The sequence below is a fragment of the Melanotaenia boesemani genome, chromosome 23 (assembly GCF_017639745.1).
Source record: "Melanotaenia boesemani isolate fMelBoe1 chromosome 23, fMelBoe1.pri, whole genome shotgun sequence".
Classification (NCBI taxonomy): domain Eukaryota; kingdom Metazoa; phylum Chordata; class Actinopteri; order Atheriniformes; family Melanotaeniidae; genus Melanotaenia; species Melanotaenia boesemani.
In genome coordinates this window covers 18,501,019-18,519,179 of record NC_055704.1, presented here as the reverse complement: position 1 = coordinate 18,519,179, position 18,161 = coordinate 18,501,019, and the positions used below count along the sequence as shown (strand labels likewise).

Genomic DNA, 18,161 nt, shown 5'->3' with positions numbered 1-18,161 from the left:
AACCACTTTGTAATGAATTCAACCCCAAATATACATATACACAAGCGCACAGTGTCTTCAGTGTGTGAAATGAAACATCACGGCATAAAAAGAAACTCCCCCATGAATATCACTCCCTTTGAGTTAAAGTCTTGCCTGCAGAAGGTAATATAACACTGATTAACACGTTTTCTTTTAGTTACAAACACTAAAATAATGGCACACTCCTATTTTCATAACAGTTACTCAAAGATAAAATGTTGTAGCACTGTGACAATTCCTACTGCAGCACAGACTGTAACAAGACAGCCCGTGGCTTTTTTTTTCTGGAAAGCTGCTTCAAATAAGATTAGGTATCTCATGTGGCCAAAAGACTGGTGACTAATTCAGGGCCTTAGGGAGCAGAGGCAGGAGATAAATCCTGCTGCAGGTTTATGCTCATGTAATTGTAGGGGTTTAAAACAATCAGTGTAGACATGGTGGGGGGAAAAAACATGATACACACAAGCATTAAGAAATTGTTACGTCATAATTTATTCTTGTTTAAAAGTACAAACAGCAGCAGTTTATTTCAGTAAGGCGTGAAAATTAAAATATTGTCTGTGGTGCTGCATGTAAAATATGGCAACAGAAGCTCATTAAAGTTGTAGGTGGCAAACCTCTTTCATACTTTTAGTAGAATTATTTTTTTATTTTGGGGGATAAATGACAGAAAAGGGAAGATGATCTAGTGAGTTTTTCTTTAATAATATCTGTCTACATGTTGAACACAGAGGTAATTTAGTTTGCTTGTACTTTGATGAGTCCATTCTTTTCTCTGTTAATGCAACATTCCTCATTACACCTGCTGAAACAGAATTCCAAAGCATGACACATCCACCCCCCCATGCTTTACAACTGGAGAAGGTATCTTTTCCCAAAACTCTTCTACTTTGCAATACAGCAGTTATATTTCAGCTTCATCAACCCATGGAAGCTGTTTTAAAAAAGGCTTTATTTAGGTGTTCATTTACAAACTTCTAATGCATAATTTTGTGGACTGAGGATGCCCTGCATGACTGGACAGTGGAACATTTATTTTTCTAAGGTCTGCAGTTGGTGTTTCTTTATTTGCCTTCCTACCATTGGTATGAACAGCCTTCTAAAGATTTTTCAAGACCTCAGCTTGGCCTCCATCATTCCTTTAAACAACCATTTCCTAATTACATCACGAACTGAGGAAGCAGCTGCTTTAAAGGGCTTTGCTATCTTCTTATAGCCTGCTTTGTTGACATCAATTAATTAAATTGTCAATGTACAGCAGCTGCTTCAGGAGCCCACAGGCAGCTGGTTGTAGAGAGGAAGTTTGGAGTGTCAGTGTTCATAACACCTGGGTCTGAGACCTTAAACCTCAAACTTATCCAGTAGCTCAAATTACTTGACATGTGCTAATTTTTGCATGAACTTTTTAACAATATAAAACAAAAACAAAATAACCCTATTCCCCATGGAGATTGTTGATCTACCTTCACCATTCACAGCAACAGAATTAAGAGTGTCCCCTCCCCAAGTGTTTTCAGGTCATTAATCATTTTTATTTATTATTTAAATTCACACAAAATCTCAGATACCTCCTACATACCCTTGATAATGAGATGGTGGGTCAATGGGGATAATCTGGAGCAGGACTCTTCATTCTTTATGTCAGTGGTAAGATGATGTCATGAATTAGGTCTGCTTGTTTGGATTGTTATGTTGCAAGATGAAATTAGAAATTTGTTAAGATCTATACTATCATAAACTTTTGCACAAACCTGTAAGCTGATAAAAAGCATGAAAAAGCAATGTTCCAGCAAAGAGCTGAAAAAAAAAAAATCATATAGATCATACAGTGCCACCATGTGGACATGTTATGGAACAATGAGTTTTTTCAGCTGTGCATTATTTAAGAAAACAATTACAATACATACACATCCATAATCTTAATCCCAAATATCAGAGCAACAGAGTTGAGATGTAATCCTCTAAAATTTTCTGCTTCTCTTTAAAAACAGCACCATCCTTCCTCAGGAGGGCGATCTCGTTTTCCAGAGCATGGATTTTAGCTACAGTGCTCTCCTCCCTGCGATCCAGTTCCAAGATCTTTGCATGCAAACATAAGATTTTGTTCCACAGCTGATCTCTGTCAGTGTCCGGTCTACAGTACGAGTGTTCGTAAACAGAAATGTGCTCTCCTTCACTAGGTCTGTTGTCCTCCAAAAATATATTTGAGGGTTTCTCCTTAACTGTTTCCACAGGAACAAAGTGAATAGTATGACTCATTGCAGCTTTGAGGGAAGCTGTTCCCATATATTCCTCCTGGCTGGAGAAAGGGCCCGGCGCGTCGCAGCACAACACAGCCATGGTCGAGTCAGCCTGCTCTTCAGAATGAGATTCACTGAGTGGCGACAGTGCAAGGCAGGATGCCGTTGGCACTTCAGTGTCACTAGTTATCTCTGTAGTTTTTATCTCTGGGAGATTTGATTGACAAGTGATGCTGGCATCTGGCACCAGAGGGAGTTCAAATGTCACCTCTGAGTGTTCTGCAACAGTATTGTCTGCATTTGGTTGGACTGTTTTGCAAGCTTTCCTCAAAATGAGTGGTCTCTTGCTGGGAGGAGATTCAAATTCTCTGAGCTCAGGGTCAGTCTCTGAAGTGCTGGGTTTGACCATGGGGCTTCTTCTACTGGTGCTAAATCTCTTCTCATCATCCTTAAGTTAAAAAGAAAATTATGCATATGAAAATCACAGATCCTAAACTATAGTACAATTATTACTCGAGTTATTATAATGAAACTATACTAGACTATATATTACAAAAAAACTGGGACAGCTGAAACACAGTCAATGTTCATTTGATTGCAGTAACTATTTAAAAATCAATAACATAATGCAAAGAGATACATACATGATCATCTGCAGGAAAAATAGTGGGTACAGCTGTGTTCTTCAAGTAACGGATACCCCATCGAATATCAAAGCAGTCTTCTGTAAAATGATCACTGCAGAGATACTGATGTCGACTTGGGGTCCACTCTTCCCGCCTCATGTTATCCACCCATCTCTGAAGCCTGGGCTTGTCTTGTAAGGGAAAACTTTACAAAGAGAAAAAAGATCTTAAACTCATAAATAGTATAATATATAATTTGAATTCTGCATCACTAATAACATTATCATTACCCAACATTCATTGAAAGAATCTCCCCGAATTTAAATTTCTAACATAATACTGGTTACATCTGCTTAATGATTTTATATAAATTCTAGCTTTAAATTAAAAGATTAAAAGAAAAGGGGACTTGCAACGAAACTAAAAAATAGATAACATACGGGTAGAAGCTAATTCTTTTGTTGTCTTGTCTTGATGCCGTTCCCCCACGGTTTCGGCAAAGCTTAACAGCACAGTAACGTGGCATATCTACCGTTAAACTACATCAAAACACCTTAAATGAACACATTTGTTGCGACATTTTTTAAATTACAGAAAACAGCTTGTAAATAATTACTTCCGGATTATAACCCAAGTGGTGGACGTGACGTTAACTTTCCTAAACTCAAGATGGTTATCCATTATTACAAACGGCTCTGTAAATCTCTGTGTATTCCAATAAACATCAGCTCTAAGATTTAATTATATTCATACGACAAAACTCACAATAATTCGCATATAAACCATATAGCATAATTTAATGAACAAGAAAAATGTTTAGCAAATAGATCTTTATCGACTAAAACATGAAAAGTAAAGCGAAGACGGAAATATGCTTAGATTACTCTCTTGCTTAATCTATGTTCTTTTCTGACGGGCCCAAATTCTCCATGTGCAGTGTGTCCACCAATCAGAACTATCTAAGTCACTGTGTTAGGGAATGGACCAATAGGGTTGCGAGTCGTGGTGTTACGGCTCAAGAATGCATCTCGTCAACAACTGCTAGCTTTCGTTTCACATCAGCTGGAGCTGTTGGCGGTTGACAGAAGTACCCCCAGGCTGTATGTTACATCTTCTCCAGGTAATCTTTCTTTTCATTATACATTAACGGCATTGGTAAGGGTGGGGTTTCTTTTACTGAACATAGGCAAAAGTAAGAAGTGAAGAAGCATTTCGATTGAGAAGCTGGTTTAAGTTTCTATAAAAACAGTGAGTTATTTTCTTCAACTAACGCTTCATTGTTGAAACTTCTTAGCAAAGTAAATTGTTAATAACCAATTCTTAATTGTTGAGACGCGTTGGAAAATCATCCTGTCTGTTAATACAGTTGTTCAACTGCTATTTTCACAGCTTCGAGGTGTCAAAACCAAACCATCAGTATGGCCACAGCGCAGTCGGTGCTACTGCTAGCAGTGCATGTTTTACTCATCTCAGAATTCATCTTGGCTAAGAGAGACTACTATGAGATACTCGGGGTGCCCAGAGATGCTACTGAGCGACAGATCAAAAAGGCTTTCCATAAACTGGCCCTGAAGTACCACCCAGACCGCAACAAGAGCCCAGATGCTGAGGCGAAGTTCAGAGAAATAGCAGAGGGTGGGTTATATGCACAACTTTCTTTTAAATGCTTTGTTTTAAATAGCTGCCCAGATACATATACATAATACATATACATACATAAGTATTTTCCAGGCAAGTAAGAACCATCTTCCCTAAATGTTTCTTATCATTTCGGATTTTTTTTGTCAACAGTAAAACTATAATAAGCTTTGGTTAGACTTAATTATAGAATATAGAAAGTTTTAGTCAGTCCAGCCATTGACAATCCCAGTGTAAAGTGTAGGGATCAGGTTGTTTAACTTTAAGCTTACATTGTGTATGATGGCACATATTAAATGTCGAGACTTTAAACAATGTTTTGAAGAATCTCCTTATTTACTCATTTGAAACTTTTTAAATGTAAATCATTTGAGCTTGTCTAAATTACATTTGTCTCTTTCAGCATATGAAACATTATCTGATGATAAGAGAAGGAAAGATTATGACCTATTTGGCCATGGTGCATCATCAGGGGAGGGACATGGAGGAAGAGGAGGAGGAGGCAGTGGGGACTATAACTTCAAGCAGCACTTCCAGTCCTTCAACTTCAACTTTGATGACATTTTCACTGACTCTAACTCTTTTGGTCAACAACAGCGACACCAACACCACTTTCACTCCAACTCCCACAATCAAGCCCACCAAAAGAGACACTTTGATAGTCACTTCCAAGCTCATCAAGATGCCATGAACAGGCAGAGAAGGGGGTTTCAGCAGGGAGGCTTTGGTGGCGGACTCTTTGATGACATGTTTGAGGACTTGGAGAAGATGTTCTCCTTTAATACGCACACTTCCAGGACTGACAGTAGATTTCATGGCTCAGCGAAGCAGCACTGCAGGACAGTGACTCAGCGAAGAGGGAACATGGTGACCACCTTCACTGAATGCTCCTGAGATGAAAAGAAATGGGAAAATTTGGGACACTGCAAGGTTTTTTTTTGTGGTTTTGAAATTGAATGCTAATTTATCACATTGTGGAATAGAGAATTGTTTTGTGTGGCTTTTCTAATTCTCTATACATCCCTCTTTCAGCAAATATCCAAGCTAATGATGAATGGCTGGTTTCAGCAATAACCCATGCACATTATTGCCCATAGGATCGTAGTAAGTCTTAGGATCATTCAGATAGTTTTCTTTCATTTAGCTCTCATGGCTCATTCTGTTTACTTGTTCATGTTTTGTTATAGTGCAATGCGACTCAGGTATGGCCTAAGGTTCAAAGAGAATTTTTTTTTCTTTAGTAGGCAGTGAGATATCAAGAGTTATAGGAAACAGTAATAATATCGTGAACTCTGCAGCTCTTTAGGCCATGCTATCATTTTCTATCAAATGTAAACCTCTAAAACAACTTGTTTTGGTCTTGATTTGGTAAGATTCAAAATCAAACAACAGAAAAAAATAAGGCTCTTTAGCACTTTTGTGACATCCTCACTTGCTGGATTGTTTGCAGGTTGGCTATAATCAACTGTTACCTCATTTTAGTGTTTTCTTCCAGAGTTTCATCTACCTTCTCTCAGTCAGGGCAGGAAATTAACATCAGTCCCATGACAAATACTGGTCAAGCTAGCCTCAAAGTAAGGTACTACTCAGCTATTTTTCAGGCTGTTGTGATTTGCAATAACAAAATAAAAAAAAAATGTTTGCCAGTGAAGCTAAATGGTCTGAAAAGTTAAGCTTCCCAAACTGATCAGAATGTGCAATATATAGCACCTTTGCTCTTCATGTTGCCTATCTTTCAAAGACAGTGCTTTGCAAATGTCATTGTCTAATGTCTGCACTTTGTTTGTGTGTGTGTGTGTGTACGGTATCTGTGTGTGCAGAGTGTTGATTGACTGCATAATGTTTTAAGAGTAAATAAAACCTTATAAGAGCAAATTTTGGTGTTTTGAATTTAGCCTCCAAGGCAAAACAAGCACTATATCAGTATAAAAGTGTATTTTAAATGTATTACACTAATAATTGACACAGTATTTATTAAGGCATTTAAATAGGATTCAGTGTTTTATAAAATCATTCCCAGTTACAAAGCTCTACTTTAGGTTGTATGAAATAAATAAAACTAAACATAAAAGCTTGGCACTGGATGCTTACTAACCTTGCAAGAGGATTCAGTTAAAAATGGTCTTAAGATTTCATTGTGGTACAGTATGTTCCTATTTTTTAAAATAAGCTGAAGACAGCTAGCTGTCTTTCTAGAAATCTCCAGTAGAGTGTGTACTTTCTCAAGGTTGCAAAACAAGACCATCTAAAAGGGCCCCTGAAAGGAAATGGCAAGTGATAGAAGAAGATTGCACAATTATCAGATGGAAGATGGAATGACCAAGAGGATAGATCTATTTTGCCATAAAGTGGTCCAGCTGATTACTCGTGAGATTTAACTAAAAACCTGTTTAAATGTTTAAGAGAAAAAAAAAAAAAAAAAAAAAAAAAAAACTAGCTTGTGAAACTGCTAAGTCATCCAAGCTGCACCACACCCAGGTCAAGCTTAGCTAATGTGTTATAGATAATGTGCCTGTCTTAAATACTATCATAAATAAAATAAAGATAACATGTGCTGTGTCATGATGAACCATAATGAAGTAAAGATGAACCATCTGAAGTCTTGAATGTTGTATTTATTCATTTAGAAAAATCATTAAATATCACAGACTTTGGCTGCTTTTTGGTATGTTGTGTCAAAATACACAGATCTTGATCACCGAATTGTTGCTGTCACATTTTGCTTCAAACACCACAACTTTACTCAACTAGCCTACAGAGCTGAACAGTTTTACTAAACACTGAAACATGACTTTCCCAAATATACACATATCTGCTAGACAATGAGGATCTCTGTATACAGATTTGTTACACTAAACCCACAAAATGTTAACATCTTACAAAATTACTAGAAATCAGCCTGTACTTTTCTGCAATGCAAAACCACAAATAAGCTAAAAGTGAAAAGCCAAACTTACATAAAAAAAGATCATAAAAGTCTGGCTCACTGCCAAGTAAAGCTTACAACATCCACAAGTGAACAGACTTCTACAACACACAACCCCCCCACCACAATACACTCACCTCATTATCCCATGAGCAGCTATAAATGCTGATGAAAGCACATTCGGTGGGCATGTATACACAGTTTAAACAATGAAACACAGTGGATAGGTCAGGTTAAGAATGATATATCCACACTGAACACAACGTCAAAAGTGTTAAACTAGCTGTGAGCCATATAGGCTTCTCTTACATCCACACTTTCACTGGTGCAGCCAAGAGAGATTGAGGCAATGAATCCCAAATATTTAAACTAGATTAAGTTAAACTTAGCCATTTTAAAATGGAGTACTATACTTAGAAATATAGAATATATATACATATATATTGTTGCATGACCCACTTCATACTTAAGTCCACATCACTGACAGACATTCTGATATGTTCTTTTGAAGTTACTGGTTAGAATTAAAATTAATTATTATACTGATAACTGTCCTGATCAAAACTGTGATACTGCCATGTTTCACACATAAAATGTGAAATAAAACAGGGAATATGGTTCCTATGCTGGATTGTCCTACATTTCTTTTTTCAAATATAACATTTCTCATGCGAAGCAAATCAGTCCACACTTTGCAACAGCATCCTTTCTTCTATATTTGATTTGGAGCACATTAAATGGTACAATATTATTTCTGGGGAGAAGTTAGTTCTATCCTTTTAAATGTTTTTGCAATTTTCTTTTGTGTAAGAGAGATACCTTTAGATACTTACAGATGAGCCTGGGTAACTTACAAGTTGCCCAGTGAGGTATTACATGCTTTACTTCATTTTTTTCTCCTCTATTTATAAAAAAAACCTATGAATGCACATCCATTGGGGATTAGAAATCCTCAATTTAATAACAAACTAATTTCCAGAAATGTTAGAAAATTGTCTAGAATCAAAGAGAATTTAAATCTTTAATCTGTCAATTCATATTATTTTAACAGGAACAAATACAAAGTATTCACTGTGTTTACTGGTCAACTTTACTATTGTCGGAAAATACAAACAAATCAAGATTTTGATGCCCACAGCACTTATGAGAGGTAATAAGATGCATCCACAAAAAGCTTAGTAAGCATGAAAATAGGATGTCCTGAGCAACAGTATCACAGCATGGGCTCCAGAGCACCATGTAAAAACATTTTCACGTAACACTTGAACAATTTTGCTTTTACCACTTTACAAAATGTTTCTTAGCATTTTTCAATTTTCATTTGGTCAATAAAAATAGTAGTAATCAATGTTTTTTAACAAGTGGTTGCGATAACAGTTAATATAGTAACTATATTGAAATGGTCAAAACTTGAAACAGTAATGGGATAACAAACACTTACTTTTGGCATTACATACCCAAACCAAGTGGTAGTGATGGCTCAGGCAGGTTTATGTCCCACAAATTTAAATAAGATTCATCATCTTCACTGAAAAATTGCTCCACGAGCAGGACAAAACAGTAGAGCAGGAGTTAAAGGGTTAACGCAGTTCCTGGTTGCATCCAGATTTGAAACCTGAAACTGTGTTATGCAAGAAGAAAGGGCAAGGAAAGTTTATTTGAACAGCACAATTCAACAGCCATATATCCAGTCTTTGTAGAGACACAGCGAGTTTACTTGTATATAAAATAATTCAAAGTGCTATACATAAAACATTACAGCAGGGTGCAGAACAAGCATTAAAATGTACACACTCTTAAAAAAACAAAATTATTTAAATAAAGACAAAAAAGCAAGAGTGAAATAACATGAGCTGCAGGAAATAATTAACAATTAAAAGGTATTAATATATAAAAACAGGGTTGGTAAGACTGTGATTTCTCTTCATACAATGGCAAAAAAGGGTTTACACATGGGCCAAAGGAGAAAAACTTACATAAGCAAAGATCCCAGCAATATTTCTTTCGTCAGAATCATATAATGATAAAAAACAAGCCCAAGATGTTGATAAAGGCTCTAATTACAGCTTCATTAAAGTAGTAGAACCCGCCCCCACCTTCTCTCAGTCAGGGCAGGAAATTAACATCAGTCCCATGAGAAATACTGGTCAAGCTAGCCTCAAAGTAAGGTACTACTCAGCTATTTTTCAGGCTGTTGTGATTTGCAATAACAAAATAAAAAAAAATGTTTGCCAGTGAAGCTAAATGGTCTGAAAAGTTAAGCTTCCCAAACTGATCAGAATGTGCAATATATAGCACCTTTGCTCTTCATGTTGCCTATCTTTCAAAGACAGTGCTTTGCAAATGTCATTGTCTAATGTCTGCACTTTGTGTGTGTGTGTGTGTGTGTGTGTACGGTATCTGTGTGTGCAGAGTGTTGATTGACTGCATAATGTTTTAAGAGTAAATAAAACCTTATGAGCAAATTTAGGTTTTTTAAATATAGCCTCCGAGGCAAAAACAAGCACTATATCAGTATAAAAGTGTATTTTAAATGTATTACACTAATAATTGACACAGTATTTATTAGGGTATTTAAATAGGATTCAGTATTTTAGAAAATCATTCCTAGTTACAAAGCTCTACTTTAGGTTGTATTAAATAAATAAAACTCAACATAAAAGCTTGGCACTGGATGCTTACTAACATTTTCAGTCAACACTTGAACAATTTTGCTTTTACCACTTTACAAAATTTTTCTTCGCATTTTTCAGTTTTTATTTTCAATTAAAATGTATCAATATATAAAAACAGGGTTGGTAAGACTGTGATTTCGCTTCATACAATGGCAAATAAGGGTTTACACATGGGCCAAAGGAGAAAAACTTACATTCATTAAAGTAGTAGATCCTCCCCCCCACCCATCCACACACCCTATTAATTTAATATCTGCTTTGCATCATAATGATAAACCTTTCTGCAAGTCATGATATGACTCAGCTCAAATCAAAGTGTCCATACACAGCACATAAGCTCCTCCTATTTCTCTGTAAAACAGGCTGCCTGTCTCAACAGTTAGCAGAACACATCAGCTTTTTGTAGGAGCTGCTTGTTGGTTTTTGTGCTAGACTGAGAAAATAACATCAGCAAGATGATGCCTGCAGTTACACTCAGCACTGGAGCAAAGATGCCTATCGTGGGTTTGGGAACATGGAGGGTAAGGCCATGCTTCTTTATACATTTGGCAGTTCTGAGGTAATACTGCAGGCTTTAATATACGGATCCTACCTCTCACTGAATGCTTTAACTCTCCTTATTTGGTGGTATCTGTATTGTTTATTCTTATGTAATCAGTTTCCACCCTTGACGCACAAACACAGATCAAAGTAGAGACATAAAAAAGTAGTAACAAAGTGGTATAGCTGCAGTACAATAACTGACTTGCTGCACCTTAACATAATCTGCTACAAGAGGGTAAAGATTAACTATTCGTTGTACGTTGATCTCTGTCTGCAGAAACAAGGTTGTTAGAAATAGTTTAACCACATGTGTTTGAATATTTCCTAATAAATTCAGGATTGAAATGAGTTGCAAATCATTGCATTCTACATTTTAACCCTAATATCACAGCAATAAGGTTGCAATTTAATAATGTGCCATTTACGTTTGCATGATAACACTTGATGTTTTTTCCACTTCTAAATTAAAGTTCACTGCTGAAGTCAGGAGGCACAGAAAAGTCGTTGACACATATTTTAAATTCTCTACCTATTTATGCATTTGCACTTTTCCTTGCCTTTGTAATCACATCTGCAGGCGGAACCAGGAAAGGTCAGCGAGGCTATAAAGGTGGCTATAAGTTGTGGCTACAGGCACATTGATGGTGCTTATGTGTACGAGAACGAGGAAGAAGTTGGGGCTGGAGTTCGTGCTATGATTGACCAAGGAGTGGTGAAGAGAGAGGATTTATTCATCGTTAGTAAGGTAGGTTAAAAAAATTACATGAATGGACCAAGTTTTTTCTTCTTTTCTCTTTCTCTGATTTGCTTACTTTGAGACTTCCACTTGCATTGGTTGTCAGTATTTTTCATCTGCTCTAGGAAGTAATGGACATAATAACACCATGTCTGTAACAATGGAGTCAATGCACCATCATGAACTACATTAGTCATGCTTATCTCACAGTTTACATTCACATTTGTTCCATATTCCTTGAATTTAAATAGCAGTTCACACCACGTCTTTTTTACATGACAAAACATGGGCTTGCTTGGTTGCAGAGATGGCGTATCTTTTAAGGTCCTACTCCAGCAGTAATTAGTTTCCCTAATAATTCATCTGTGTTCCTCAAAATTGTGCATTTTCAAATTTTTGCTCATGGCATTAAAATTGCCTGTGTATGATTCACAATAAATGAAAGGGGATCTAAGATGTGCTAATCCGGACCCACCCACATATGCACCTGCTGGCTAAGTCCTGGCAGCTAGCAGCTATTACCATCTTGCTCGGCTCAAGGCGGAGTTGTCTCCTCATTAAATACCGACGCCACATTTTCACCAAACCACTACCAGCATGTAGACCTCTTTTTTATGACAACACCAGAAAGGGCAGCTCTGCAAACAAACTGAACGGCTCATGACTGATCACTTCCTGCAGCTGTTCCCTCCATGCTGCTTGCAGCATTTTAACTTCAGCGTTAGTCCTTTTTTTGGCTGACACTCACTGAACCAGTTGTAGATAAGTACTACATCAGTGGAGAAGGGACCTAAGACATCGACCTACCTGAAATCAATCATACAGTGTGTTTAGAAATGTTGTTTTTTGTGTTTCCTAGCTCTGGAGTACCTTCCACATTCCATCCCTGGTGAGGGGAGCATGTGAAAAAACTCTAAGAGATATGAAACTGGACTACTTGGATCTTTACCTCATGCATTTCCCAGTAGGGATGAAGGTATGAAAACCTTTGTCATGGCCAAAGGGAAAAAGTCTGATTCAACAGCTAAAAGAAAAAAACAAACTATGCAAGCTGAACATTTGTTGTAATTAACTTGTCTAAGTTAACTTGATCTCAGAGAATTATGCTTCTTGCATTTGATCTATAATCAAAGCCTGTATTTTGATGTGTTAATACACTTTTTTAAAATCAGATAAAAACATTCTCTTCGGGGAACCTAAATATGTTTTGAGGTTATAACTTCTGTTTGTGCTTCTGCAGCCAGGGGATACTATTTTTCCTTTAGATGAGGAAAAGAATGTAATTTCTGACGACAGCTGCTTCTTGGACACTTGGGAGGTAAGTAGATCTTTTTCTCTATGGGCACATCAGGAATGCTGCTTAATTGCCAGCAGTGAAAATAAATACATATGGTTTAAAAATGTTGAAAAAGTTGTGTCTTTACATGCATGGATGTGTAATTTGTCTGAAAGGCTATGGAGAAGCTGGTGGATGATGGGTTGGTCAAAGCTATTGGCATCTCCAACTTCAACAAAGACCAGATTGAAGCTTTACTCAACAAACCTGGCCTCAAGCACAAGCCTGTTAACAACCAGGTAAAAAGTATTATTTTAGAGCACAATGGACATGAAAATAAAAACCAATCCTAAAACTCTGGGGTGTTCTTTTAGGTTGAATGCCACCCGCTCCTGACCCAGGAGAAATTGATCAACTACTGCCACTCAAAAGGCATCTCAGTGACGGCTTATAGCCCTCTGGGCTCCCCTGATAGACCCTGGTGAGAGAATACACTGTCCACCATCCACAGGACAAGATCATTTAAAATTACTTATTCAACTTATTTCTAATTTTTAAAAAAGGGCTGCCCCTGATGACCCTTCTCTGCTAAATGATCCTACCATCAAGGCTATGGCTACTAAGTACAACAAGACTCCAGCACAGGTAAGAAGAAATTAAATGTCTACCTCATGATTATCCTTTATTTGTTGTTTTCAGTAGAACGAGGCTGGAAAACATTTTGGATCATGTTAATAATGATAGCATCACCATGCTTCTGCACAAGATGCCTCATACGGGGTACTAAAAGGTCACATACCCGACAGCAGCAGCACGAGTCTGCTACAAACGAGCAAACAAGTAGATATTTTGTTTGAGTGACATCATTTTGGTGAGTGGACACCACAGAAAAAGTTGAAATGTGCACAATTACTTCATCTAAAAATGTTTCATGTAGAAAATTGGGTCAGAAGAGGAAAATCAATGCTCACACGGTAAATTATGAGACACAACCAAGTTTAACAGTAGGAGACAGAATAAGTACTGTACTGTGTGGTGAACTAAGAAACATGTGATCAAACATATTTTGTTGTTCACCAAATACAGTGATTGACTTTTTTCTCACCCCTTTTCTTTTTCTATTTTTTTGTTACATCCTGTTCTTCAAATATAGCACTTGTTTATAACATAAATAATAATAATAATAATAAGAAGAAGAAAATAGAAGATGCACAAATTTATTCACCCTCTTTGCTATGAAGCCCCTAAATAAACTCTGGTGCTACCAGTTACCTCCAGAAGTCACATAATTGAGAGTCTCCTGTGTGTGATGTGAGTGTCACATGATCTCAGTGACCCAACCCTGCTAATCAGGAGGAACTACCGAGCAAATGGCACAATGAAGGCCAAGGAGCCCAGCGACAAAGTTGTCGAGAAGATTAAATCAGAGCTGGATTATAAAAATATGATCTAAGGTTTGATAATCCCAAGGAGCACCATTAAATTTCACAAAATGTCACCACAATAAACCTTTTTAAAACTGAAACCATGTTTCATGCTGGTTGTCTTCATACAGCTGTAGCTGTCTCTCACCTGCTCTCCAGCTCAGTCCTGTCTGTAAGGGCTTCTTTTCCTTCTTCTCCTCTCTGCAGGTGGTCTTTTTGTTCTTCTTTTCTTCACTTGCTGCCTCACTTTATTTCTGAAAATTACATTATTCTATTGTCATTTACTTGTCCCTTTTCTCCTTTCTGTCCCTGGATTTCTCTCCCTGTAGCTATTGTAGCTTTCACTTTGTTGCCATTTTCTGAATTACGCCCTCACATATGGTAGATGAAGGATAGGATAAGCTGTCTCTGCCTTTCTGCTCATTTTTTTCCATAACCATTACATATGCAAGAAGATGGTGTCTTAAAGGCCAGTCAGGTTACCATGGTTTCCACAACTGGACCTGACCAATTATATAATTCTGTCAAGGTTAAAAATACCTGCATGTTTCTTATTGATTATCCCTGCCCATCCAAAACTTGATTAGGTAGTTTTTTTTTTGTTTGTTTGTTTTTCAAACTGCTCACATGGACCTCAGGTGGACGTGGGCCAGGTAAAGCATTGTGTTAAAGGAATGATGGATGGTACTGTCCAGTCTTCCAGATATTTGAAAATTGGGATGGAAGTTTCCCTTTCAGCGAACGTTTAAATTTGTGGCAGACTCAAAGCCCAGACCTCAATCTAACTGAGTTTCCATGGCATGATTTTAAAGACTGTTGAATCCATCTAAGTCGAAGGAGCTGTCACAGTTTTGCAAAGATTTGTATATTTGGTGGTTCACCAAGTACAATCTGTTGTGAAACTCATGATAGACTTGATTTGCTCCTTGTTTAATCCTCAGATTCTCATCAAGTTCCACACCCAAAGGAACGTGATTGTCATTGCCAAGTCAGCAACACCCCATCGCATCAAGGAAAATATCCAGGTTTAAAAACTTATATTAATATATTGTACAAATAATTAATCTAGATTCATATGGATAAATAAATGAGACACTTAATGTTAGATCTAGAAGAAAATGTATTAACAGTAGTGTCTCCAGTTTGCCTGTTTTAGCCATCTTTTCTTTTTCAGCTGTTTGACTTTGAGTTAAGCAAAGAAGATTTGAAGACCTTGCTGAGCTTGAATAAGAACTGGAGAGGATTCCCAGCACCATGGTGAGTAGATTTTAAAGAATGTTGAGAGGAGATGGAAAAAACAGACATACAAAGATGTTACATCATCAAGTAAACAACTTCTAAGTAAAAGGATGGTCCTTGTCTTCTTTCCACAGGGCTGCAAAACACAAAGACTACCCCTTTCATACAGAATACTAACTCAAGACAACATGATGCTGCTCCGTTTCTGGATTACATCCCATTAAAAAAAGAAATCAAAACAATTGTGATCTTACTACAACCTCACAAATGTGCCTAATTTGTTCTGGTTTTTACTGAATATAGTTGTATATTTTCTGGAGAATTAAATAAATTTAACAATATGGGCTGCATAGTTTTTATGACTCTGATATTTCTTAGGAAAGAAAGGGGGGGGTCTAAAAAAGACTGCAAAAGACAAGCCAACTAAAAGTAATAAAAAATATATCTAAAAACAAAAGCAGTCTGACCTGCAAGACAATAAAAAATGAAAGTTACAAATGAAGAAACATCAGGTTAACTAGGAGTATTACAGTGGGAAGAAGTATTACCATTTCCACTTGAATTCCAGTCCCCTTCTAGTCACCTTTCCAGGAAACGTGCTAAAACTAGTGATGTTAGTCTAACACAAAAGCCCTAAAGCCTGCATCGAGTAAAGGGGGCGTGTCCAAATGAAGCCTGAAGCGAAGTCCGTTTCCTGAACATCACGTGACCAAACGAGACCCCGTTTTCCTCGATTCACGCGAGTGAATTGTTCTGCGGAAAAGGCAAGAAATGCTCTGCGTGAATTGTGTTTACATTTCCATCAATATGTAGTTTACAGGACTGCCGGACATCAAGTGACCAGCAGATGTCAGTACTACCAAATGAGCTGTTAAATGGGGCCTTGAGTAGTGACACTTCTGGCGATGCAATTGGCCACAAAGACGCAATACATTCACAGGGCTTCATTAAACCATCACTAGCTAAAACCAAGAATATATATGTTTTTGTTTGTTTGTTTGCTTGCTTGTTTGTTTTCGAAGCAAACCAAAGAAACACATTTTTAAAAAGAAAGAGAGAGATTTGATATACACATCTTGCAAAAGACAAAGTCAACCTACATGAGCAGCAGGCTTGGTAGTGTCATGGTCATGGCCCTACCATTTTTATAGCAGACTACCAGGCCAGGTGAAGGCAACCATTTTTACAAGTGCCAGTCAGGCCTAAGAGGCCAACCTGTCAAGCTGGTACTACAACATTCACATTAGAGAAATGATACTAAAAGTAAACACTACACCCATGCCAAAGGTTGGGGGTGTTTGAGAATGTAAAGACATGTTTTCATGGGTGGATTAGAGGTTTCTTATTTTCATCTTCAGGCCTACGGACATGCATGCTGAAAAATGTTTCTATGTTGATTAATAATGAACAACAAGGCTTACAATTATAGCAACAACTTAGTATCTTAGATGGTGGTATCATCTCCAGCTACAGTTGTATTTATTCTATCATACTGAGATTTATGGATACATTTTTGTACAGAATGGTCCTGCCTGATATTGTAGTTGACATTTGTGCCTTTTTATGCAAATACAGGTGAAAAAAAATAGAATATCATGCAATACTTAATTTATTTCAGTAATACACCTTATAAAGGTAAACTAATATATCATATAGACTAATTACATACAAAGTGAAATATTTCCAGCATTTATTTGTTATAATTTTAATGATTATAGCTTACAGCTTATGAAAACCCAAAAATCTAAATCTCAGAAAAATAGTGTGAGAAGGTTCAGTGTTGTAGCCTCTTAGGGCTGTACTCTAATCATTTAAATGATCTCAATCTGTTTCAGTAGAATTCATTATCATGGGGAAGGTTGCTGACCTGACAATTGTGCAGAAAACCATCATTTACACCCTCCACAAGGAGGGAAAACTTCAAAAGGTAATTGCAAAAGAAGTTGGATGCTCTCAAAGTGCTGCATCAAAGCACATAAAAAAAAAGTTGAGTGGAAAGGAAAAGTGTGGAAGACAAAGGTGCAAAACCAGCAGGGATGACTGCAGCCTGGAGAGGATCATCAGGAAAAGGGGTACTCCGGGAGTATGGAGTGCCAGACCCCCTTGGTATGAGCTGTCTAGTCCCTGTACGACTGGTGCAAGAGCTTGGTCCGCATTCCCGAATCAGATTAGTTTCCAGTAAGGATTAGACTCCACCAAGACTGCCAAGGCTTTCCTTTGTCACCGATTCTGTTCATAACTTCTATGGACAGAATTTCTAGGTGTAGCTGAGGTGTTGAGGGGATCTGGATTGGTGGCCTCAGGATTGGGTCTCTGCTTTTTGCAGATGGTGTAGTTCTGTTGGCTTCATTGATCCATGATCTTCAGCTCTTGCTGGAACGATTTGCAGCAGAGTGTGAAGTCGCTGGGTTGAGAATCAGCACCTCCAAATCCGAGACCATGGTCCTCAGCCAGAAAAGGGTGGAGTGTTTTCTCCGGGTCGGCAATGAGGTCCTGCCCCAAGTGGAGGACTTCAAGTATTGCAGAGTCTTGTTCACAAGTGAGGGAAGTATGGAGCAGGAGATCAACAGGTGGATCGGTGCGGCATCTGCAGTGAAGCTGTCTCTGCATTGGTCTGTCGGGCTCAGGAGCTGAGCCGAAAGGCAAAGTTCTCAATTTACCGGTCGATCTACGTTCCTACCCTCACCTATGGTCACGAGCTGTGGGTAGTGACCTAAAGAACGAGATTGCGAATACAAGCGGCCGAAATGAGTTTTCTCCGCAGGGTCCCTGGGCTCTCCCTTAGAGATAGGGTGAGAAGCTCAGTGATCCGGGAGT

General features: G+C 37.7%; 3 protein-coding genes across 4 annotated transcripts; 2 read left to right on the top strand and 1 right to left on the bottom strand.

Moving 5' to 3' along the window:
• Window positions 1–493: 493 nt before the first annotated feature.
• LOC121634340 (THAP domain-containing protein 5-like) lies at window positions 494–3,522 on the bottom strand. 2 transcript variants are annotated; one of them, XR_006009217.1, is made up of 4 exons: window positions 3,328–3,522; window positions 2,906–3,092; window positions 911–2,709; window positions 494–796 (listed from the first exon to the last, which is right to left on the bottom strand). XR_006009217.1 is itself a non-coding variant. In XM_041976901.1 (3 exons), exons 1-3 carry the CDS (start codon window positions 3,411–3,413, stop codon window positions 1,954–1,956), a joined length of 1,029 nt encoding a protein of 342 aa, XP_041832835.1. In that variant the 5' UTR covers window positions 3,414–3,522; the 3' UTR covers window positions 494–1,953. The 2 variants fall into 2 exon arrangements, 1 of the variants encoding a protein (XP_041832835.1); XM_041976901.1 differs by having other exon boundaries at window positions 494–2,709.
• Window positions 3,523–3,901: 379 nt separating this feature from the next.
• On the top strand, window positions 3,902–7,027 carry LOC121634560 (dnaJ homolog subfamily B member 9-like). Its single transcript, XM_041977275.1, has 3 exons — window positions 3,902–4,007; window positions 4,277–4,522; window positions 4,929–7,027. Exons 2-3 carry the CDS (start codon window positions 4,306–4,308, stop codon window positions 5,417–5,419), a joined length of 708 nt encoding a protein of 235 aa, XP_041833209.1. The 5' UTR covers window positions 3,902–4,007; window positions 4,277–4,305; the 3' UTR covers window positions 5,420–7,027.
• Window positions 7,028–10,486: 3,459 nt separating this feature from the next.
• On the top strand, window positions 10,487–15,685 carry LOC121634559 (aldo-keto reductase family 1 member B1-like). The gene is made up of 10 exons (XM_041977274.1): window positions 10,487–10,647; window positions 11,247–11,414; window positions 12,265–12,381; window positions 12,646–12,723; window positions 12,858–12,980; window positions 13,056–13,162; window positions 13,245–13,326; window positions 15,047–15,130; window positions 15,280–15,362; window positions 15,479–15,685. The coding sequence occupies exons 1-10, from the start codon at window positions 10,582–10,584 to the stop codon at window positions 15,519–15,521; spliced, it is 951 nt and encodes a 316-aa protein (XP_041833208.1). The 5' UTR covers window positions 10,487–10,581; the 3' UTR covers window positions 15,522–15,685.
• Window positions 15,686–18,161: the final 2,476 nt, after the last annotated feature.

Bases quoted from the DNA above. Each gene is read 5' to 3' on its own strand.
- LOC121634560 (XM_041977275.1), top strand. From the start codon at position 4,306: ATGGCCACAGCGCAGTCGGTGCTACTGCTAGCAGTGCATGTTTTACTC. The intron at 4,523-4,928 runs GTGGGTTATATG...TGTCTCTTTCAG, and splicing joins GTTCAGAGAAATAGCAGAGG to CATATGAAACATTATCTGAT.
- LOC121634340 (XM_041976901.1), bottom strand. From the start codon at position 3,413: ATGCCACGTTACTGTGCTGTTAAGCTTTGCCGAAACCGTGGGGGAACG. The intron at 3,093-3,327 runs GTATGTTATCTA...CTCTTTGTAAAG, and splicing joins AAAAGAATTAGCTTCTACCC to TTTTCCCTTACAAGACAAGC. The intron at 2,710-2,905 runs GTATGTATCTCT...TTTTAACTTAAG, and splicing joins TTTTTCCTGCAGATGATCAT to GATGATGAGAAGAGATTTAG.
- LOC121634559 (XM_041977274.1), top strand. From the start codon at position 10,582: ATGATGCCTGCAGTTACACTCAGCACTGGAGCAAAGATGCCTATCGTG. The intron at 12,724-12,857 runs GTAAGTAGATCT...TTTGTCTGAAAG, and splicing joins GCTTCTTGGACACTTGGGAG to GCTATGGAGAAGCTGGTGGA. The intron at 13,327-15,046 runs GTAAGAAGAAAT...TTTAATCCTCAG, and splicing joins ACAACAAGACTCCAGCACAG to ATTCTCATCAAGTTCCACAC.